This window comes from Elephantulus edwardii, unplaced genomic scaffold (assembly GCF_000299155.1).
Source record: "Elephantulus edwardii isolate Elephantulus edwardi_28Jun2011 unplaced genomic scaffold, EleEdw1.0 scaffold00036, whole genome shotgun sequence".
NCBI lineage: Eukaryota > Metazoa > Chordata > Mammalia > Macroscelidea > Macroscelididae > Elephantulus > Elephantulus edwardii.
The window spans coordinates 7,936,876-7,961,424 of NW_006399786.1; the positions used below are offsets into that span (position 1 = coordinate 7,936,876).

General features: G+C 42.4%; 1 protein-coding gene across 1 annotated transcript in view; it reads right to left on the bottom strand.

Moving 5' to 3' along the window:
* The window catches only part of DGKH (diacylglycerol kinase, eta), a 243,155-nt gene that overhangs the window by 134,176 nt on the left and 84,430 nt on the right, over positions 1 to 24,549 (bottom strand). Inside the window, exons 2-3 of the mRNA XM_006884615.1 lie at positions 2,428 to 2,538; positions 304 to 384 (exon numbers count right to left, since the gene is read on the bottom strand). Coding sequence (XP_006884677.1) covers positions 304 to 384; positions 2,428 to 2,538 — 192 coding nt within the window. The remainder of the gene's footprint in view (positions 1 to 303; positions 385 to 2,427; positions 2,539 to 24,549) is intronic.

Below are 24,549 nucleotides of genomic sequence, written 5' to 3' on the forward strand. Positions count from 1 at the left end.
AATAGTCAAGAACAATGGATAAACTGAAATGTTACATTTAAGAGAACAGAAAATTTTAAACCACAAATTAAAAAGGAATATATACATCTTTATTTATTTATTAAAAAAATAAAACTAGCCCAAGCTGACTGCACTAAACTATCATGAATACTACTGGGTATCAGAAAACACAAGGTATTAATTAGAGTTAATTGAATTGGCAAGGATCTGATATGCACGACCACTAGAGAAGCCATTCTGTCCATTCTCTGTGAGGGTCATTCCACGATATTTGAGGGGGGCTTTATCAGAGTGTAACCATACCGTGAAGCTGTTGTTTGCATTTTTTGTGCTGGCTTCAGCGACACTGGCATCTGAGAGGTCAACTTCATCAAATATCAGAGACTGTTAATGAGAAAAAACATAAACAGATTAGACAAAAACACAAGTAAATGTTCTTTAACAATTTTTTCCCCTTTTTACTACTAGGTCATGACTATGAATGTGTTTCAGAAGTCATGGATAGAAAAAGGAAGAAAAAGTAAATTTAGTGGCATTTTCAAAGTTCTTCAAAGAAGCAGCAGGCATACAGTTAACTGTTAGCCCCAAATAGAAAGGAAATCTAAGACTCCACTAGCACTCTGTCAGTGCGAGTGTTCTTTGCTCTCTGGACAAATAACAGCTTATAACCATCCAGTCAATTCTGATGCACAGTGACCCTACAGGACAGAGAATGCTCCAGTGGATTTACAAGGGAGCTCTGGTGGCCTAGTGGTAAGAAACTGTAATGCAACCCCAAAGGCACACAGTTCTAGTCCACCAACTCTTCAACAGGAGGAGGATGGGCAATCGCCTCCTGTGATTAACTGCCTCAAAATCTGTCAAGGGTCAGTATGGGACAGTTTCAACTCAATGGTACCCAACAACAACAATAACAATCTTCACAGTGGCAGGCTGCCACATCTTTCTCCCACAGAGTAAGTGTGGGTTCAAACTGCTGATCTTCTGGTTAGTAACCAAGCATTTTACCACTGCACTAGAGGGACTGTTTGGACCCATAATATGAGGAGTCATTCCAGTATCTGATGTACACACCTAATAAATCATCAAAACCTGTAACAACTCAGCCCGGGAGGCGGAGGCAGAGGCAACACCATTGCTCAGGGGAAGTTTGCTAACTGAGACATGAGAAGAACCAATCTGGGCTCAGAATAACAGGGCAAGCCATTTTGAACTTAATTTTTCTCACCTATAATTACTTGTTCGAATAAAAGGCATTTTTCTCTGGAAATATAACTTAAAAGCTGACTCAACAACAAAAATTTCAGAGATAAAACTCTAGAAGGAATTTGTTTCAAATCTAAAAAGTAGAGATCAAGAAATTGGAGTCCATTAATGTATCTATTTCACTCATAGTCAGTAAATCACCCCTCCCTCATCCAGGGTTCTTCCGGCAGGGCTGACTGGCACACAGTGCACCAGAAAGGCTGGGACAAGTCTCCCCCGCCTCATATCTTCCACCACCCACCAGATCCTGCAGAATTATCCAAGTCAATGTCACCCACTTTGATGATAAGACTTGTTCCCTGGCTTAAAAGAACTTACACACCAGCACAAGAGATGAAACAGGTCCCAGTACTTTTAACAAGAGGTAGAGATAGAAAAGTGGAAGAGAAGGTATGTGAAAAAATGCAACAGAAGTCATAGTTGACTTCTCTAGGAGAAAACTATTTATCTTATGAGTTATAACAAAATGTGAGATTTACTCTAGCTACTAAAAAGGGCACTCTGGTGCCCTACTGTTAAGTAGCTGCGCTGTCAACTCCAAGGCAGGCCACTCAAATTCACCAGCTGCTTCAAAGGAGAAAGATGGGCAACCTCCTCCTATGTGATTAACATCTTCTCGAAGCCTGCTGGGAGGTCACCTATGAATCAGCTCCACGTCCGTGGCACACAACAACAATAACAACATATCTAATAATATAAGTGAGCTTTTATGGCCAAGTGGTAAGAAGCTGTGCTGCAATCTCAAAAGCACAAGGTTCAAATCTCGCAGCTGCCAAGCAGGAGACGGAGAGCCAATCTCCTCTAGTGCCATTTACTGCCTCTGAAAACCCACTGGAGGGGCAGCTATGAGTCGGTTCCCACTTGATGGCATCCAATAACAACAATAAAAGTTAAATGAAGTGTTTAACTGAAAAGCAAGAAAGGAAACTACACAAGAACCTTGCTGTCACACTTTCCCTCGAGGACCAGTCATAGGACAGACTCAAACAGCAAGCAGCCCATGGGATAGGAGGAGGGTGCAAGAAGGATCACATTTATTCTCACTCCGATAGAAGAGTAGTAATAGAAGAGTCAGCCCCCAAGAAAAAACAGATTCTAGGACCAAAATCTTAAATCCATCCACAACTGCAAGTATGTGCAAATAATATTTCTTCTAGTTACCTTTGAGTTCTTTGCATAATAAAGGGTACGGCCTCGAAGTTTGAAGTATCGTTTTTTCCACCTTTGGAAAGAACTGGTTTGCTTCAATAGTTGTCCTTCTTTAATACTGGTCTGAGGAGAAGGAGAAGCAAAATGACATGATTAAGGTAATATACAAAACCAAAAAGCAATGATACATCACTAAATATACACCTGCCTGTGCCACAGTATATACCCAACTATTACACTATCCAAAAACAAACAGACGAAACACCCACTGCCAATGTGTCGATTCCAAGTCACAGTGACCCCTCCCTGGGTTTCTAAGGCTGTGAATCTATATAGTAGAACTGCCTGGGATCTTTCTCCCAAGGAATGGCTGGTGGATTCCAACTGCCAGCTTTACAGTTGGGAGCCCAATCTGTTTGGCACTGCACCTCACAGCTCTGCTATTACAGGACTCTTACTACCAAGAAGACGCAAAGTACTGAGAAGACCTGATTTTTCCTAACAAAGTAGATCATATTAATGTTGACTTTCAATTCCAAAAGGCATTTACTCTAAAGCCTTGCTCTGGGACTGTCCTCTAGAAACTGTCATGATGGTATTAAAATTTAATGACACATGATAACAAATGTACAAGCACCAAAAGATAAACAGGCAAATGAGACCTCATAAAAATGAAATGCTTTGGTGCTTTGGTTCATCCAAAGGACTTTAGCAACACGGTATTTGGGAAATATCTATCTGGATAAGGGTCTAGTATCTGTGTGTATATATATATATATATATATATATAAATATATATATATATATGTGTGTGTGTGTGTGTGTGTGTGTTTTAAAATGCAGACATTTACTTAATATATGATATCTTCCTATATATACATATGTAGATACATGCTACATGTATATATGTACATATATAGTATATACACATATACCTATATACTTTTGTACAGAAACTTCTGCAACTTATCAATAAAAAGACAATCCAATAAAAAAGATTGGCAAAGGCTTTGAACAGACAGTTCACCAGAATATATTCAAATAGTCAACAAGCACATGAAAAGATGCTCAAGTCATTAGCCATTAGGGAAATGCAAATCAAAACCACAAAGTGAGATCACCTCACTCCCATTAGCAAATCATTAAGGCAACAGAAGCCACGGGAAGGAGGAGTACAAGAGTAAAAGTCAACAGAGGTGAACACTATTATATACACAAGCCTGCAACAACAATAACCTACAAGTGGATAGGTATGGGAAGAAGAATGGGGTGATATCCATGAATATATATACACAGATTTGACAGGGACCCTTCTACACATATATGTATTTACACATTATCATAGATTGAACGATTGTTTCCTCCCCCCAGTATGTGTCAGCTTAGCTGAGCTCTGCACCATCTGGTTCTTTGATTCTCAGTGGTTTGGCAGTGAAGTAATGTGTTAGTTATGCAAAGACTGCACATAATGGGGTCTGATGTGATAAACCAATCAGCTGTAAAAGGATGAAGTTTGGGATGCTATACTCTTAAATCATGTCACAGCCTTGATCTCATTTAAAGGCTATCTCTCTCAGGTAGGTCTAGAACACCATTTTATCTTACTAGATAACAGAAGAGAGACGTGAGCAGTGAATAAGGATCTAGTACCACCAAGTGGGCCGGGAATGGAGTGTGCCCTCTGGGCCCAGGTTCCTGGGGAGGTATTCTCCTCGACACAGGGATGGGCCAAGGCATGTGGAGATCTCCAGGGAATGCTGGGCCCAAAGATGCTGAAAGGAAACAAGCACCTTCCTCCCAAGAAGAGCCCCAGAGTCAGTCAGGACACTAAATTCAGATTTCCAGTCTCCTAAGCAAGGAGATCTTTTGCTTTCTCCATGGACGATATCCTTGATGTCCCATATTTCATCTGGTCTTCAACTGTTAGTGTTCAATGTCTCAAACTTATTCCTAAGATGATCTTGAAAGTTCAATGGAATAGATTCAAGATCATAACTCGTTTCCTGTGGACTTAACTTTATTGTTCTTCAGCCTCAATTTGAACCTGCATATGAGTAATTAATAGTCTGACACACACTCCACCCCTGGACTAATTTTGAGTGCCGATACTGAGCTTCTCCAACAATGTCTTCCACAAATATAGTCAATCTGATTCCTATGCAGACCATCAGGTGAGATTCATGTGTGAAGTTGTTGCGTCTTTTGAAAAAGGTATTTGCAATGAATAAATCATTGTAAAATACAATCATTTTTTTTCCATTCTCACTTCTACACCAAACCTACATTTTCTAACTACTATTCCTTCTTCACTGTTTCCCACTTTTGCATTCCAGTCAACAATTATCATCTCTAAGGAAAGGCTCTTTGGAGACAGGAATGATGAGGCTTTGCCTCACATACTTTGGGCATGTTGCTATACCTTGAAGAGAGACATGATGTTGGGAAAGGCGGAGGGTCGGCGAAGGAGAGCAAGACCCTCAACTAGGTGGACTGACACAGTGACTGTTGCGCTGGGCTCTTGTGTGTCAGCAAGAGTGAGGATGGCCCAGGCGAGAAGAGGGTTCATATGTTTTGTTCATAGAGTCACTATGAGTCATACTAGACTTGATGGCATCTAACAATAACAACAGCTAGGAGAAAATATTTCTGTTTAATGAAAGTTATCCACTTGGAGCATTACTGTTATAGTAGCATGAGATAAATAAGACACATATGCTACAAATAAGCCAGCAGAGCATTTAAAGGGAAGCATTACAAAACCTCTTAGTCATAACCAAACACCTTGAGAGAATGAGTCACTTGGCCTGGGATTGAGGATCATAGCCTTTGAAGACATGGAATTAACTGGCACAACAACAATCTTGTATATTCTACCTAGGTGAATAGTGTTTGGAGTCTTTAACTCTTCTAAGAGGCCATGCATGGTGCAAAGACTGGTCTCTCCCTATTTGGAGGTTCCCAAAACTAATGGGCCATGTGAATCTCAGCATCTAAGACCTTGAAACTAAAAGTACCAGATGATACTGAGCCACCACAACCAACTGCTTCAAAAGGGATTGCATTGAAGGTCCTGGATAGGAGACAAAAGTAGAGCAAAGCTCAATATTAGTATTGATCAGGCTGAGTGGTCAGATGGAAACTCTGGTGGCCTCGTTAGCAGTAAGGAGTTGCGTAGCCAACCTAAAGGCAGACAGTTGTAATTCTGCTCCACAGGAAGAAGATGGGCCATCTCCTCCTCTGTGATTTACAGCCTCTGAAAACACATTGGAGGGTCAGCTATGAGTTAGTTCCAACTCGAAAGTACATAACAACAATATACTGGTCAGAAAGATAGGGACTGATGGACCGTCTAAGAGTACAGACCTGAGTCACTATAAACCTGCAACGGAACTCAGTTTTCCATCAAAGACAAGTCTATAACAGTATTGCCAGTGAGGCACCGCTCCTTAGGACAATAACAACGTGGATCAAAAGGGCTGCATTTGTCCAAGGACGAAGTTCAGAAGACAGAAGTGTTAGGAAAGAAAGGTGAATGGAAAAGGGAAACCCAGGGACAGAGTGGATGGGAGTGGGTATGCTACTGCACTGCAAAAACCCAACTGAGATCGTAAATCATAATGTATACAGATTGCTGAATGGAAAACTGACATTTCTACAAACCATTAATAGAAAACGAAAGAAAACAATTAATTAGTTCTTTAAAATAGGTGAAAGTAAAACTATCGGATGACCCCTCCCAATCTAATTTATACACCTAGAAGAAAAAAAGATAAAATTGCAAACAAAAGCCTGAAAACCAATGTTTGTGCAGTACTTTCTACAATATTCAAAAGAGAGAATCAACCAAAATATCCACCACCAAATGAATGAATACAAAGTGTGATGCACACAAACACTGACCTTAAAGAAAAATGAAGTTCTGTGAAATGAAACCTCAAGAACATGTTGAGTGGAATTAGTCAGTTGCAAAAGAACAAATACTGTCTGGGTTTACTTACGCATCAACACAGAAAACAGTGATTGTTAGCGGTTACCAGAAATGAGGGTAAGGAAGAAAGGGGGAGTATCTGTCTGGGGGACACTGAGTTTATATTCATGGTGATGAGGTGACTCAGAAAAGGACAGTGATTGTGATTGCACAACATAAAGAACGTCATCAGTATCACTGAATTTTACAGGCAGGAACAAGTAAACTGGCTAATGTTTTGGTATGTATAGTTCTACCCTCAAAACTCCCACATAATTCATGACAGCTGAATACTTTTGAAACTTTGAAACCAAAGACATACTTTAAGATGGAAGTCCATTATGCACTAATGATATGAACCGAGCAAATTAATTATATGTGCCCTAGTTTCGCCACCTAAATAAAAAAAAAATTACATCAAATCCACAAATGTATTACATCTGATTTAATTATTAAAAAAACAAACAATCCTATAAAGCATATAAAGGAGGTAAGGACTTGTGTTGCCATCAAAAATACAATTCAAATCCACCAGCTGCTACAAGGGAGAAAGACAGGCTGTCTCTTCCCACGTGATTTATAGCCTTTGGAAACTCTGGGAGTTTTTACCATTATATTAATCACTATTAACATAAACTCAGTATCCCCTAGACAAATACTCCCCCTTTCTTCCTCATTCTCATTTCTGGTAACTGCTAACAATCACTGTTTTCTATGTTGATACTTAAGTGAACTATTTGTCCTTTTATAAATGACTAATTCCACTTAACATGTTTTCAAGGTTTAATAAACCTTAGGGAGCTCTGGTGGCCCAGTTCTCAGAAGCTGTGATGCTTCTTATCAGGTTCAAAACCTCCAGCTTCTCCATGGGAGAAAGATGGGCAGTTTCCTCCTGTGTGATTTACTGCCTCTGAAAACCTGCTGGAGGGTCAGCTGTGGGTTAGTTCCAACTCAAGGATAATGAGTGAAGTGAAGTGATGTAGCTCTTATGACCTACAGAGTACCTAAGGAGTCCTGGGGGTGCAACAGTTAAGCATCCAGCTGCTATCCAAAGAGCAGAGTTTCAAATCTACAAACTATTCTGACACAGACAGACCTAAAGATCTGTTCCATGACAATCACAGCCTTAGAAACCCTACAGGGTAGTTATGTTCTGTCATCTGGGTTCAAAGTAAGTTAGAAACAGTTTGACAGCACCTAACAACAACGAGACACTTAATACACTGTCTCCATAATGGAAAATATTCAGTAGGTAGACTGCTCTATCTTTATGCTATTAAACTCAGGGAACTGCTTCGAGGCACTAAGCTGTAAGAGCTTCTTGGAAAAAGTAAGTGTCTCTGGCCACTGTGAGCGCAAACAACAGCTGGAGTAGGAGAGTATCAAGAGGTGAAGTTAAGGGAGACAGGAGCCTGCATATGCTGGCCACAGCTGGGAATGAGCGTGCGTGTTGTTCTAAGTGCTAAAAGCTAGCGAAATGTGGAAGTCAGACAGTGATGATGGGGAGACAGGAAGAGGGGAAGTGAGGGACCAATTAGAAGTTACTGCAGTAGTCCACAGGGGACACAGACACTTGAGTCAGGATTGTAGAAACAAGATGGAGAGAAGCAGAGGGGTCTGGGATGTTATTAGGGGATCGAATCTATTGAATTTGCTAAGACATGAAGGGTAAAGAATAAAAGAAAATGTCTAAGCAGCTTAGGTAAGTGAATGCAAAAGACTAAGGGAAAAGAGGCTGACAGGATTGGCTGGGAGGGCTGATAAATAAAAAAACAGACAGAACGGTAACCTCAAAGAGTCGTTCTCATTTGAGATTCTAATGGGAAGTGGAGAGAAAGAAATGTTTGCTCTTCAGATGCAGACGAAAGTTACCAGAATCAGGCAGTGAAAATGATGAATTCCTACGAAGGTGTCTTAGGCGAGCTGTCTAAACCCCTCACATAGCACTTGCTCCTGAGATTTTAAATGCAGACTAAAAAGTGGGCCACCAGCCAAAAGGGGAAAACTTCCCTTGTTCTTTACTAAGGAAAGTGCTTGATGGTCCTGGTTACAGGACTGACACCTGGATCCTCGAGAGACAAACATGAGGGCAGTTAAAGCAATTTCATGATGCAAGAATTTCATTACAACATAAGCGGGGGTTGCCACACGGGATTTTATTCGCCAAATGATGCTGAGGCAAAAAGCTTTTCAAAAAAATACTAATCAAAGGCTACTGCTATGAAAGGGGTAAGGTAATCTCATCCTTCTAGTCCTAATTGTTGTTCTTATTATGTGCTGTCAAGTCACCTGCAACCCACAGCAACCCTATGTACAAGCAGCTCTAAAACCTGCCCTATCCTGAGCCAGTGTCATCAATTCAGACACACCAACCCCCACTGACCTACTTATTGTATCAATCCATCTCATCCGGGTCTTCTGCTTCTGCACTGTCCCTCCAACCTTCCAAGCATCATATCCTTTTCCAAAGACCAGTCTTCTCCTGGCCACATGCCCAAAGTATGTGAGACGAAGTTTCAAAATCCTAGCCTCCAAGGAGAGACTTGGTTTCACCCTCTCCAAGACAGACGTATTTGTTCTCTTGACAACCCATGGTATGTTCAAGACTCTCCTCCGCACCACAGGGGTATTTTCTAGACCTTTACATAAATGAAAACATGCAATATGTAACTTTTTTTCCCAGCTGGACTTCTTACACTCAGGAAAGCTAGGGTGGTACAGTTAACAGGCTCGACTGCTAACCAAAAGGCTGGAGGTTTGAATTCACTCAGAGTACCTTTGGAAGAAAGGAATCAGCTACCGAAAGCACCATGAAGCCCACTCTGCCTAACTACCGTGAGACGCAGTCATGCTGCTCTGTGTGTCGATACTGCATTCATTTTTACTGTGAGTCATGCTCCATCGTGTGGATATGCCACAGTTCATCCAGCCACATGGTGATGGGCAGAACTGCATCCCATTTTGAGTTACTGCAAAAAAAAAAAGCTACACTGATCATTCATGGACAAATTTGGTGTGGGCATATGCTTTTGCTTCTCCTGGAGAGATAGACACCTAAGAATGAAAGAGCTGGGTCATGTGATAGGTCCTTGTTTTAACTTTTCAGGAAATTACCAAGCTATTCTTCCAAAATTAGTTGGGATATTTTACATTCCATTCCCACCAGCAGCGTGTGACTTCCAAAAGAAAAAACAGATACATCTTGGAAAACATGCAGCCAGAGTGGTCCTTGGAGGTAAGGAAGGTGAAGCTTTGTCTCCAATACTCTGGACATATTGTTAGGAGAGACTATTCCTTGGAAACAGGCAACATGCTTGGAAAGGTGGAGAGACAGCAAAAGAGAGGAAGACTCCCAAGGAGATGGACAGACAGAGAGACTACAGCAATGGACTCAAGTGTGTCAGAGATGACAAGGATGCCCCAGGACAGGGTTCGGGGCTATTGTTCATCGGGTCACGGTGAGTCAGTCACTCATGCCTCAACCGGATCTAAAAACAACAACAAAAATACCAACAGGGAATGTGTAAGAATTTTTTTGTTTTCAATACATATTTTGTATATAGGTAAAACAAAAGGAAGAGATGGCAAAGTAAAAGAGGTGAATAAAAAAAAATTCCAAAGGGCAGCTTTAAAAGACAAAGCAAAATTAATGTGCAAAGAGCTACAGTTAGAATAAAAACAGAAGTGTGTGAATTACACTTAACTCTAAAAATTCAGCCATTCATGAGCTCTGGTGACATAGTCCAGGTGGCTGTGCTGCTAGCCCCAAAGTGGGCCTCCCTGCTGGTCTGCACCCAGCAGGGGCTCCACAGGAGAAAAAAGACACCCTCTCCCGACAGCCACACACACACAAAAGCCCACTACAGCGTCAGCTATGAGTCAGTCCCAAATGGATGGCAGTGAGTTTCTTGTTACTTTCTCTGAACACTAAAATGTCCCAGTATTCAGCTGGGTAATGTGGCCTTCTAAACCCATGTTTCAAAGTGTGTACACATTTAATGGGTATAATGCTAAGATACGCTTATAATTTACCTACAAAGCTCTCCCAGACCATGGAGAAATGTTAACATTGATGAAGACTTCACCCCTGCGGTGTAATGAGGTGTTGCCTTCGCAGATGTCTCCACAGCGCACCCATCCTCTTCCTTTCTCCTCCTCTCCCTACATGTCCTCTCCCTTCCTGCCTCCTCCTAACATCTTCCTTTAACTCACCAGCCAACACATATTATTACACAACAGACCTGAAGCAATTGCTGTGGAAGGTCAGGGACTGCAGTCTTCAGTATTGATTGAGGCTCAATGTGAAGGAAACAAAAATTCTCATCACTGGGCCAATTGGCAGCATCATGGTGGGTGGTGAAGAGATTAAGATTGTTCACAGTTTTGGTCTATTTGGCTCTACAGTCAATACTCTTAGCACCAGCAGCCAGGAAATCAAGAGACGAATTGTTATGGTTAAGTCTGCGGTTAGAGACCTCTCTAAAGTACTGAAGTGCAACGATGTCAGTCTGGAGACTAGGGTGCACCTGATACATGCCATGGCCTTTGCAATCACTTGCTATGCATCAGAGAGCTGGACAATGACTAGAGATGACAGAAGGAGAGTTGATGCCTTTGAGCTGTGGTGTTGGAGAAGAGTACTGAATATACTATGGACTGCTAAGAAAACAAACAGGTTTGTCCTGGAGAGGATGAAGTCAGGCTGCTCCTTGGAGGCAAGGATTCTGAAGCTTCATCTGATATAATTTGGACATGTTGCAAAGAGGGACCAGTCCTTAGGGATGTCATTCTTAGGAGGGTGGAGGTACAGCGCAGGAGAGGAAGACCCTTGATGATATGGACTGATTCAGTGACTGGGGTAATCGGGGTAGGTGTGTCGGAGATAGCGAGATTGGCACAGGATAGGGTAGAGTTTAGGGCTGTGTATTTAGGCTTGCTATGAGTCGCAGATGACTCAACAGCACATAACAACAACAATAAGATTCTCCCAGAAGCTATGGAGTCTAGCTACAAAGGAACACAGGCCTCAACTCAAGAACTTCATTTGAGGAGGGGAGTGAAACTGAGGAGGACCTGAAGCACCTGCTGCAGAGTGTCATGGACTGCAGCCTACAATACGGATTGAGGCTCAATGTCAAGAAGACAAAGATTCTCACCACTGGACCAATTGGCAGCATCAAGATGGATGGTGAAGAAACTGAGATTGTTCACAGCTTTAGTTTGGCTTGCTCCATAGCCAACAGTCTTGGCACCAGTAGACAGGAAATTAAAAGATGTATTGCCATGGGAAAGTCTGCTGTTAGGGACCTCTGCAAAGTACTGAAGAGAAATGGTGTCTCTCTGGAGACTAAGGTGCATCTGATATAGGCCATGGTCTTTGCTATCACTTGTTATGCATCAGAGAGTTAGACAATGACTAAGGAGGATAGAAGGAGAATTGATGCCTTTGAGCAGTGGTGCTGGAAAAGAGTATTGAGGGTACCATGGACTGTTAGGGAAACAAACAGATTCATCCTGGAAAGGGTTAAACCGGGCGGCTCCCTGGAGGCAATGATTCTGAGGCTCCGTCTAACATAGTTTGGACATGTTGTAAGGAGGGACCAGTCCTTGGAGAGGGACATCATGCTTGGGAGGGTGGAGGGACAGCACAGGAGTGGGAGGCCCTCTATGAGGTGGATTGATTCAGTGACTGGGGTAATCGGGATGGTGTACTGGAGACAGTGTGACTGGCACAGGACAGAGCAGAGTTTAAAGCTGTTGTTCACAGAGTCGCTATAAGGCGCAAGCGACCCGATGGCACATAACAGCAACAACATCTCGGAAAGAAAAGCCTGACATAAACATTTCAAAGACACAAATGATTACTAAAATAAAAAGTCTCAACTCTGATTATAGACACTTCTGATGGCCTAGTGGTAAGAAGTTGTGCTGTCAAATCTAAAGCAAGCAGTTTGAATTCACTAATTTCTCTGTGGGTGAAAGATGGGTAATCTGCTCTTGTGTGACTTAAAGCCTGTGAAAACCCACTGAAAGGTCAGCTATGATTAGGTTCTGATTCGACAGCACATAAAACTAACGTTGACTATTGAAACTTCTGACTCCTTCAGGGAAATCTGATGACATAGAAACATGACACACTGGAGGATCAGCTATGAATCGGCTCTGACTTGATGGCAGTGAGTTTCTTACATCTTTATGGAGTAAATTGCTGAGAAGCAAGAGGAGGGATCCCTATGCACCTTCTGGTTCACAAAATGCATCCACTGAGGAGGTCAAAGAATGGGAGCTCGGTGTCCCAGAAACTTGGGTTCCAACTCAGAACTCACTCTTACTTATTTCTGCGAAGTCAAAACCAATTCCAAGCTGACCCTCCAGCCAATTTGAAGAGGCTGTAATTGACAAGGAAGACTGACCATCTTTCTCCTGTGGAGCAGCTCGTGGACTCAGATCCTCAGAGAAGGTTAGGAGGATGACACCACTGGAGTCCCTCAGCTATTCAACCCTGTGTCTGAATCACAATGGAACTAGTCACTAACTCTTCCTTGGAGATAGTGTCTTGCTGCAAGAGAGTTAAGACAATCCTCAGAAGACAATTTCTATCCTCTTTTTATATGTTTGCTTCCAAAGTTAGTGTTTCACACTATTCTTCATTCACACTGTGTTTCATACAATCATTTCCATGGATTATGTTTTATAAAGGTAATCACCATTGGACTCTCATTGGATGTCGCCCTTCTTTGAACGTGAGCTCGAGGGTTAAGAAGGAAGGGATTATGATAAAGATGAGAAAATGAATAGGCTGAACACAGGTAAATTAGGAGTTCAATCTCAATTTAAAACGGTTTATATGTCTTTCTCCCCAAACTGACTTACACCCTACATGAACTTTATGGCACACTGGTGCCATATGGAACGTTGGTGGCGTAGTGCAAAACATGTGGGGATACTAACTGAAAGATCAGAGGTTTGAATCCACTATCTGCTCCATGGAAGGAAGATGGGCATTCCTCTCCAGTAATTATTTACAGCCTCAGAAACCCAATGGAGAATCACTATGAGTCAAGCTGACTAGAAGGCAGTTGTTGTTGTTAAGTGCCATGGAGTCTCAGGCGACTCATAGTGAACCTATGAACGAAAGTTCTCAACACTTGTGTGACTTTCATCCTCTCTCCAGGTTCATAGGGTTTCCTGAGGCAAGCTATTACGGGTGGATGCCACTCCTGTTTCCAAGCATGTTTTAATCGGGGTGCTCCACCAAACACTGTTTGCCACGGGTAACCATTAACGCATTTGACACAGGTTTGAGTTTAAACGAACTTCCAGAAAAAAATTTACTTGTGAGTTGGGGGCTGTGCTGAAAACAGGAAAAACTGCCTCTAACATAATTTGCAAAAAGAAGTTCTTCGGGAGTTGATCAACATTACTGAGTTCACAAATATCTTCTACCCAGAAACATGCATGCCCACACAAACACCAAACTTTAGGAAGGTCATGAACTTAATGAGTCCATTTAGAACTCAAAGTAATGGGCTCCACATAAATTCAATTGCCTTTTTTATTTTATGATAGTGTTTGTTTTTAAAATTTAGGCCTTAATATGGCTATGACTAAGAAACATTCAGAAAGTATGTGTGTCTCCATGTGTGTGTGTTTCCCATCAGAATATATAAATGTCTATAATATCATTTGAAACAGCATAATTTAATATTACTTAAGTACTGGGAGAGTCTGATTTGAGAGTTAAGGCTCCACTTTTCTGTTGGAATGTCATCATTAGTTAATCAGTACAGTTCATAAGCAAAAGTATTCTAAAGCAAAATAGGCATTAACTAATTTGCAAGTTAAAATATACATATTTATTCAGTTTTAAAATCTGAATATTAAAGACATACTACCTATTTATTCCTCCCAAGATCATGAAAGAAAACATTATTTAATGAAAATAGAAAGCCTGCCCTAAGAAAAATGCATTTCAATGAACGTACTCTTCTATTACCTGTCTGTCAGTTTGTCGCACTGTGGCGGCTTGGATATTGCTTTGATGTTATATTTCAAATGCCAAAGAGAGGTAGATTCCAGCAGAGCTTCCAGATTAAGTCATATTATGAAGAGAAGTCTTATCACTTCTGAAAACCAGTTAATAAAAACCTTATGGATCACAACTGAGTATTTCTAATCTAATGAAGTTAAAGAAGGGAGAGAAAGAACCTGCACTGAATGTTATAGAGATACCATCTCACCCTGCTCTCACCTGCAGGTTATGGCCCAGTGCCTACAGCAAGCCAGCTGATGTGCACAGTGAAGTAAAGGCTGAGATTAGACCACAGGTGGCCGCTAAGGCCCCTGGAAGGCAGTACCTGGCATCTCAGCTAAGCAGCACTTCTCAATCTTCTGTCTTGTTACATCGTAATTCTGTGCATGATGGCACCACCTCCATCATCATTTGGGATTCAAAGGGCTTCCACTGCTTGATGTTCAGAAGCAGAACCTCCTAGTACGTCTCACTCTGGATGCTGCCCTGGAAATCTCATATCAAAGCAGCACACTGCCTCCACTTACAGAGGGGCGCTGGCTGAACACAAGGCCAGGAATCAACCCAGGTCTCCTACAGGGAAGGCACAAATTCCACCACTGAACTGTAAATTAATGTCTCTTGCTGCAGACAATTTCTCAGATTCATTCACACATAAATTTTTCATCTATTTCCCCCTCTTGAAAGTGTGTCGAAGAGTGATGCCAATTCAGTGTGGGGCTGTTTCAAGCTGCTTTGAGGAGAAATACAAGGAAGAGCCTGCTAGCCTGGCTGCCAGGGGATGTGAGGAAGGGTGCTGTGTGAGTCGCAAAGCTGCAAAGACAGACGGGTACGACCCGCAGGGGGAGGGCGGGGTCCACAACTCTTAAACCCAGGTGGAAAGTGTGGAAATGTTGTGAAAAAATACCTCAGCAGAAGAACTTACAGAAGTAGGTGCGGTGGGATTTTGTACAGTTCTGTTTAATGAAGATGTTTGGCGTACTTATGTTCTGTGAGTAACTGTTTCTAAGAAAACATAAATAATCTACATCATGTTTACATGACCACTAGAATGATTTTCTAAAATGAAAACCTGATTATATGATGCTACAGCTCAAAACCATTAAATTAGTTCTCTTTTACCTGCATCATTGTGTCCAAACTTCTGCATGTAACACAGAAAACCCTGATATGACCCTCTCTACCTCACTCCCTGCCTCTTCCCACACTCCCGTTCCTTCTCCTTTAACTGTTCTCTTTTAACCTAGAAAATTCTTATTCATCAAATCCCTGATCCAGAGCCACTGTCCCTGTAAAGGTGCCTATACCCTTAAGAAGCAGTCACAGTCTGTCTGTTTTCTCCCCCTCTCATGCTCTGGTAGCCTAGTAGTAGCAAGAAGCTGCCCTGAAATATCCAAGGCATGTGGTTCAAGGCCACCAGCTACTCAGGAGAAAGATGGGCAGTCTCCTCCCTTGTGATTATCTGCCTCTGAAAACCCACTGGAGAATCAGCTATGGGTCAGTTCTGACTCTACTGTACACAACAACAACAATGTGCCCTTATCATACTCAGCTTACCTATGCCCCTGATGGCATGCTAACCACAAGGTCCTTGAAATTCACTGGAGCCCAAGAAGAGGAGGATGAGACAGTCTGTGTCCATCAAGGTCACAGCTTTGGAAACCACGCAGGCACTTATACTTTCTTCTATGGGGCCACTATGAGTTGGAATTGACTCAATGGAAACAGATAATGAATGGAATTTCTGTGTGAGGCAAACAATAAGTACTCAATTACTAGCCAAAATGTTGGAACTGGAGCCCACCCAGAAGCACCTCAGAAGAAAGGTCTGGTGATTTGCTACCAAAAGGTCATATTCTCAGGATCCATTTATGTCAACTTTTACAACATAGTCCACCAAGACAGTGTTCTAGGTCCTAAGTCTTAAAAGCTTGTGATCAGCCACATATGGTCCAACCATTGGTCTCCACCTGTCTGGAATAAAGAAGAAAGATGGAAGTAAAAGACTCAATGAACTAATGGGCCCAAAGGACTCAAGTGTCACTTGAACCACTGCTTCCACGACTGTGGCCAGAAGGATTAGATGGTGCCCACCATATCAACCACCCTAAAAAATTATTTACTGACCTAATACAGACCAGTGGTACCTCTCAGACTGTGGTCTTGAGATACCCTTTCAGTAAGCCTGGAACTGATCCCACACTGTTATCAACTTTCAAACAGACAGGTCTGTAAAATGAAAGAGAATACCAGGGAAGGTTGTACTCCTCAGTACAATCAAGCACACATCACCAAAAGAGCAGTGTTTGCCTACAACACAACCAAGAAGACAGGGAAGGGGCAGAAAAGAAGGATGAAGAGAAGTAGAAACACAGGGTAGAAGTGGGAGAGTGCTATTACACCAAATTTAGTCACAAATGTGTGAACAAATTGTTGAATGGAAAACTAATTTGTTCTATAAACTGTCACTCAAACTACAACATAAAAGAAAGAAAGAAAAAGAGCCTTGAAAACTCAGTGGAGGGTAGCCGAACTCTTTGACACAAGGTATTGACAGGAGTCAGAGTTGACCCAATGGCAACTGGTTGTGATTTTGTTCTTTAAGATCTACATAAGCTTGTATTAATCTCCCACAGAGTGTGAGGCTTTGAGGAATACAAAAATCTTTGTCTTTATTGATTTACAAACCTCTATATTCAAACCCACAAGCAGGTTATCTAAACTCTTGAAGGAAAACATAAGATGGGCGGGGGGGGGGGGGGGGGGGGGAGCCGCGTTGGGGGGGAGCAATGCAGTCCCTTAAGATGGGGGTCGTGGGGCGGTTCCCGAAGCTAAAAAAAAAAGTTATTTAAAAAATTTAACTTGGAGGGAGTCATTCATTCCCATGAACGTGATTCCTCAAAATAACTTGTTTCTATATGGCTTAACAAATAGTTCTCAGAGAAGAGAAAATGTAAGGAGAAGAAAGTGATTCACTTGCAACTACTCTAGAAAACAGAATCATAATCATATAACCAAAGAGAAAAACACTTCTGAAGCCCAAACATCTCACATAGAGTGTTCCGGTGGCCTGCTCCATGGGGAGTTATGCTGTTAACCCAAAGGCTGAGCCTCTCTACTTGTTCAAACCCACCAGCAACTGCAAAGGAGACAGATAGGCAAGCTCATCCCGGGTGATTTCAAGCCTTGCAAATCCAGTGAAGGCTCAGCTTGGAGTCAGTCCCCATTTGACATCTCTGAGGTGAGGAAGTAGGTCTGGCGAAGAGCTTGATGTGAAATGAAAAGGTTAGTGACAATGCATGTCATTTACAGATGTTTTAAAATTTCTAGAAGAACCTGTAGCTTCCCCTAGCATTGTCCCAACATGACCTAAAATCCTCTTCCTTTCTAGGGAATGGAACTCAGTGATATAAAAGAGCTACATCAGTTTTCATGACTACATTATATATAGAATCATGTCTTTCTTACCTATCCTAACTGTTCCTATTGTCTATTCTATATCCCCCCAAATGATTGTCCTTTGATCCTACACTCTCCTTATCTGTGCTGTAACCTAAATTACAGGAAGGCTGTATGACCTCTGGGGTGTCTATACTATTTCCTGAGTGTCTGTACAGAACTAAAACGTCATGAATCTATTTGGACTTAAAATGATGAGCATCTACAGCTAAAAATTTAATATCTAAAGTGGAAATAGTGTCTTCATGTCATTATCTGCTGATCATATATAAGATGGTAGATTTGAAGATATACACATATATATTTCCTTAGAATTGTTATTATGTGTCGCTGAGTTTACCTGTGACTCATAGCAACCCTATGTACAATAGCTCTGAATCCTACTCTATCACTGTTTCCAACACACCTACCCCAGTTCCCCCAGTTACTGTGTCAATCCATCTCATCTGAGGTCTTCCTTCCCTGTGCTGTCTCTCTACCCTTCCAAGCTTGTTGTCCTTCTCCATGGACTGGTTCCTTCCGGTCATGTGCCCAAAGTATGTGAGATAGAGCTTCAAAATCCTTGCCTCCATGGAGCAATCTGGCTATATCCTTTCCAGGACAGACGTGTCTCTTCTCCTGGCTGTCCATGGTATGTATGTAAATATATTCTCATTAATACTAGTTACCATCAGAAAGCATTACTTTTTCTAGACAAGGCTTCATTTCAAATCCATCCCTTCCCATTTCTTCTGCTGTTGTCTTACTCTAAGCTCTTATATCCATTTTCCATCAGCTTCCTCAATGTTCCCAAGCTCTCAATGTTTCCCACTGCTGGTCCCCCATCCCACTGTGGACAGAATCAGTCTCTGAAATACAGATGTGATGTCATCAACCCTCTGGTTTAACATACTCTATGGAGTCCTGCCACCCACAGTGTATTCCCAGCTCCTGACTCTGCCATAAGCTGGCACATCAGCTTTCACAGCTTCATCTTGTGCCACCAGCCCAGCCACAGTTAAACTGATTCTGACTAATGTGTCAGAGTCAGGCTCCGTTCCATAGGGGTTCTAGTGGTTGACTTGTCAGAAGTAGACAGGCCTCCCCCCACAGTGGACTTTAGCCACCAACCCTTTGGTTAGCTAACCTCAGAAAGCCTATGTATCACCTAGAATAACTCTTCTACATCTTCCACCAATTCACTTACCAGCAGAATAAAAGTATTAACTCCAAATAGGTTATTTTCATAGTCCCATGGCCCAAACATTTTTCACAAGCTCTTCCTTCTACTTCCAAAACTTTCCTCTACCACGTCTTTTAAAATCACCATCATTCTTCCAGGCTTAGGTCAATGACACATCCTTGGTACACCCACAGTATAAGGTCACATATTGTCTGTAATAATCATGTTACATAGCAATTGTTTCTAAGAATTCTGTGCTTCTCTCCTGTGTGGTAAGCTCTGATGGCCTAGTTGCTGGAGAGTTGCTCTGCCAACAGAAAGTTAGGTTGTTCAAGTCCACCCACCAGGTGCTCCTGGTAAAGAGAAGGATGGGCAATCTCCTCCCTTTGATGTTGTTGTTGTTGTTGTTATGTGCCGTAGAGTCGTTTGCGACTCATAGCGAACCTATGCACAACAGCCCTTAACCCTGCTCTATCCTGCGCCAACCGCACTGCCTCTGACACACCCATCCCGATTACCCCAGTCACCGAATCAATCCATCTCATAGAGGGTCTTCCCCTCCTGCGCTGTCCCTCCACCCTCCCAAGCATAATGTCCCTCTCCAAGGACCTGTCCCTCCTGGCAACATGTCCAAAGTATGTCAGACGAAGCCCCAGAATCCTTGCCTCCAAGGAGTAGCTTGGTTTAATCCTCTCCAAGATGAATCTGTTTGTTTTCCTGGCAGTTCATGGTACATTCAGTACCCTTCTCCAGCACCACAGCTCAAAAGCATCCACTCTCCTTCTGTCCTCCCTAGTCATTGTCCAACTCTCTGATGCATAACAAGCGATTGCAAATACCATGGCCTGTATCAGGCACACCTTAGTCTCCAGAGAGACACTGTTGCTCCTGAGTACTTTAGAGAGGTCCCTAACAGCAGACTTTCCCATCGCGATACGCTTTTTGATTTCCTGACTGCTGGTGCCAAGAGTGTTGACTGTGGAGCCGAGCAAATTGAAGCTGTGAACAATCTCAATCTCTTCGTCATCCATCCTGATGCTGCCAATTGGTCCAGTGGCGAGAAGCTTTGTCTTCTTGACATTGAGCCTTAGTCCATACTGAAGGCTGCAGTCCTTGACCCTTCGCAGCAAGTGCATGAGGTCCTCCTCAGTTTCAGCAAGCAGGGTTGTGTCATCTGCATAACGCAGATTGTTAATAGACCTTCCACCAATCCTGATGCCACAATTCTCCTCATAGAGCCCAGCCTCTCGGATAATCTGCTCTGCATACATGTTGAAAAGGTATGGAGACAGGATGCATCCCTGGCGTACACCCTTCCCAATTTTGCATGGTTTGGCAGATAGGAATTTGAAAAATTTAATAGAAAAAGCTATTACTCCCCTTACCCCTGGCTGGTCAACATACAGGGACATGGTACAAGGAAAACCCTCCTGGCTCCTAGGGACAGCCTTGAACTCGACCCTGCTGGTGCAGTCTGTAGGGGTTTGTGCTGTTAAAGCAAAGGACGTGTTGCTCTGGCAGTTCAAATCCCCCAATAGCTCATTTCACAGCCTCTGTAGCCCAAGGGAGGCTCAGCTGAGTCAGTTCTGACTTAACGGCAATGAGCAGGAGGGTTTGTTTTGTTTTGCTGTTTTGTGGTTCCAATGCCTTTCACCTTTGTGACCATAAACAAGTAAGAACACCTGTGAACCTCAGCTTCCCCATGTGTAGGGTGAGGATAAATATTACCTGCCCTATGTTCCTCAAAGTTGTTAGGAAGAAGAAAAATGAGGTGTAAAAATGTCTTCGGTACACTCTCAATTGTTACATAAAGTATTCCAGCAGAGGTGTTATTTTAGCAGGTCATGCTTTTGGGAAATGGTTGGTTTGTTAAGTGGATTGGTACAAGCTGAACAAAGAGAGGACATTCCTCAGCAAGGCCCCACAGTTAGAGAAATTATCAAACATATGTCAGGTCTATCCACACACATGATAGAGTCCCAAAATGGACAGAGTGTTCTAAAGCTTAAATGTAAGGGTGTGACTCAGTCACAAAACTGTATTTAACAATGAAACATGGTTTACAACATGATGCATGATGTATACTGGCACCTCAGATTCACTGAGCCGCAAACAGCATGGCTGCTCCTCTCCAAATAGCCTATGAACTCAGAGAGAGTGGGCAGCAATTACAGTTAGGAAATGGAGTAATTGGTTGTTGAATGAACAAATGCATGGAGTTTCAACCGACATTCAAAGAAAGCAGCTGAAATAGCTCTCTCTTAAAGGAAAATTTTAGCTGCAGTCTACCTTACAGATCCTTTAGGGGAGAGCCTAGGGAGGAAACAGGGTGACATTTTGAGAATGAAATCCATAAATGCCAATTGTATGGCCATCTCTTTCATGTTTTCAAATTTCTCTGCAGCAAGTGGAAGCATTAAGTTGTTGGCGCTTCTGGCTGGTTGGATATGTTTCCGAGTTGAAAGCCATTCTGTTTTGAATCCATTATCCGTGCATCATTATTCCAGGAGGCCATCAAGCTCATCTGCATTAATATGGTATTTAGATACTGTACAAAGCAGATAAACTTAAGAAATGTTTAAATAGATTATTATTTATGATTTAAAACTCAAAACTTATTGCTGCCATGCTACAATCAACTCATACTTAATCCTCCAGCAGAAATCCATGTTTATTCCCATTCCAAAAAAAGGTGACCAGACAGAGTGTGGAAATTTTCATACAGTATCACTTGCTATGTGTCAGAAATCTAGACAATGACTAGGGATGACAGAAAGAGAATTGATGCCTTTGAGCAGTGGTGCTGGAGAAGGGTATTGAACATACCATGAACTGCCAGGAAAACAAACAAGTTCCTCCTGGAGAGGATGAAAGCAGGCTGCTCCTTGGAGGCAAGGATTCTGAGGCTTCCTTTCATATACTCTGGGCATGTTGTAAGGAGGGACATCATGCTTGCGGGGGTGGAGGGACAGAGCAAGAGAAAAGACCCTTGATGAGATGGACTGATTCAGTGACTGGAGTAATGACGGTAGGTGTGTGAGAGACAATAAGGTTGGCACAGAATGAAGCAGGGTTCAGGGCTGTCGTACAAAGGGTCGTTATGAGTCGCAAGTGACTTGATGGCACATAATAACAACAACAACACTCATATTACACACAAGAAAAATCCTGTTGAAGATCATACAGGAATGAATGAAACAGTACATTGACAGAGAACTACCAAAAAGACAAGCTGGGTTTAGAAAAGGCCATTGCAGTAGAGACATTATCGCCAATGTCAGATAGATCTTGGCAGAAGGCAAAGAGTACCAGAGGGATATCTATCTGTGTTTCACTGACTATGTAGAGGCATTCGACTGTGTGGATCACAACAAATTGTGGTTAACCTTGAGCCCACTTGATTGTACTTATTTGAAACCTATACTTAAACCATGTTCTGACCATCCTCAGAAGAGAGCAGGAAAACACATGGTTCAAAATCAGGAAAGGAGTGCATCATGGATGTACCCTGTCTCCGTATCTTTTCAATCTATATGCAGAAAAGATTATTCTGGAGGCTGGGCTTTATGAGGAGAAAAGTGGTAGCAGGATTGGAGGAAAACTAATCAATAACATCTGTTAAGCAGATAATACAACCTTGCTTGCCGAAAATTAGAAAAGACCTGAAGCACTTGCTACAGAGGGTCAAGAATTGTAATCTTCAATCTGGATTAAAGCTCAACATCAAGAAGACAATGATTCTCACCACTGAGATAATAAGCAGCACCATATTAGATGGAGAAGAGATTGAGGTTATTAGAAATTACAGTTTGCTTGAATCCACAATCAACACTCTTAACACCAGCAGCCAAGAAATCAAAAGACAAATTGCATTGGGAAAATCTGCTGTCATGGACCTCTCCAGAGTGCTGAAGAACAATGATGTCAGTCTAGATACAAAGGTGGACTTAATCCAGGCCACAGTCTTCTCAATTACTTGTTATGCTTCAGAGAGTTAGACAATGACTAAGGATGACAAAAGAAGAGATGCCTTCGAGTTGTGGTGCTGGAGAAGAGTCTTGAACATACTATAGACTGCCAAGAAAACAAATAGGTCTGTCTTGGAGAAGGTGAAACCAAGTCTCTCCTAGGAAGCTAGGATGTTGAAGCTCCGCCTCACTTACTTTGGGCACATGGCCAGGAGAGATTAGCCTTTGGAGAAGGACATCATGCTTGGAAGGATGGATGGACAGCACAGAAGAGGAAGACGCCAGATGAGATGGATTTATACAGTAAACTGGTGCAATGGAGGTTGGTGTGTCAGAATTAGCAAGACTGGCTCAGGACAGGGAAGGGTTCAGAGCTGCTGTACACAGATAGTGTCGCTATACATCACAGGTGACTCAATGGCACATAACAACAATAACATACTATAACAGGTTTGGAAGCAGGAATGACATCCACTTCCTAAATAATATGCCTCCGGAAACTCTATAAACTTTGATAAATGTTGATAATTTAGTGGGGCTGTAGGCCTCCTGTTCATAGAATAGTGATTCTGTTCTATGACTATGAGTAATGCTCGACTCGAAGGCAATCAACAACAGCAACAACAAGTATATTAAAATTTGCTGTCAGGGACCTTTCCAGTCTACTGAGAAATAATGATGTCAATCTAGTGACTAAGGTGCTCCTGACCCAGTCAATGGTGTTCCCCATTACTTGCTACACATCAGATAGCTGGACAACGACTAAGGATGACAGAACTTATGCCTTTGAGTTGTGGAGCTAGAGAGAGTCTTGAACATACCATGGAGAGGGTGAAACCAAGTTTCTCTTTGGAGCCTAGTTTTTGAAGCTCCATCTCACATACTTCGGGCATGTGGTCAGGATGGACTGGTCCTTGGAGAAGGACATCATGCTTGGAAGGGTGGAGGGACAGTGGAGAGGAAGACACGGATGATACAGTGACTAGGGCAATGGGGGTAGGTGTGCTGGAGACAGTGAGACTGGGTCAGGACAGGGCAGGCTTCAGAGCTACTCTATGTTGGGTCGCTGTGAGTTGCAGGTAACTTGATAGCATATAACAACAACAAGACAACAACAAACTCTCACAGGAGGAGACTGCCCATCTTTCTCCCTCAGAGTGAACCAGTGGCGAGTTCAAACCAGCAGGGAGACCACACCTTTGGGTTACAGTGCAACTCCCTACCGACTACGCCACTAAAGGTTTTCATAGTTTGGATTTTTAGGGGTTTTGAGGTCCTTTCCTCCCACCCAGCCCCACCCAATCTTTCTGTATTTTCCCCTAAAGTCCCCAAGTGGTTCAAATGCTCAGATGACAACTGAAAGGCTGGAGTCTGAGTCTACCCATATGTATGTAAGAAGAAAGGCTTGGCAATGTATTTCCAAAATTCGGCCACTTAAAAACCTGTCAAGCACAGCTTTCCTCTGACACACAAGGGTTCACGAGGAGTTGGAATTGACTCAACAGCAACTGATATTTTATCTAACAGCTAAACCTTCATAATTTGC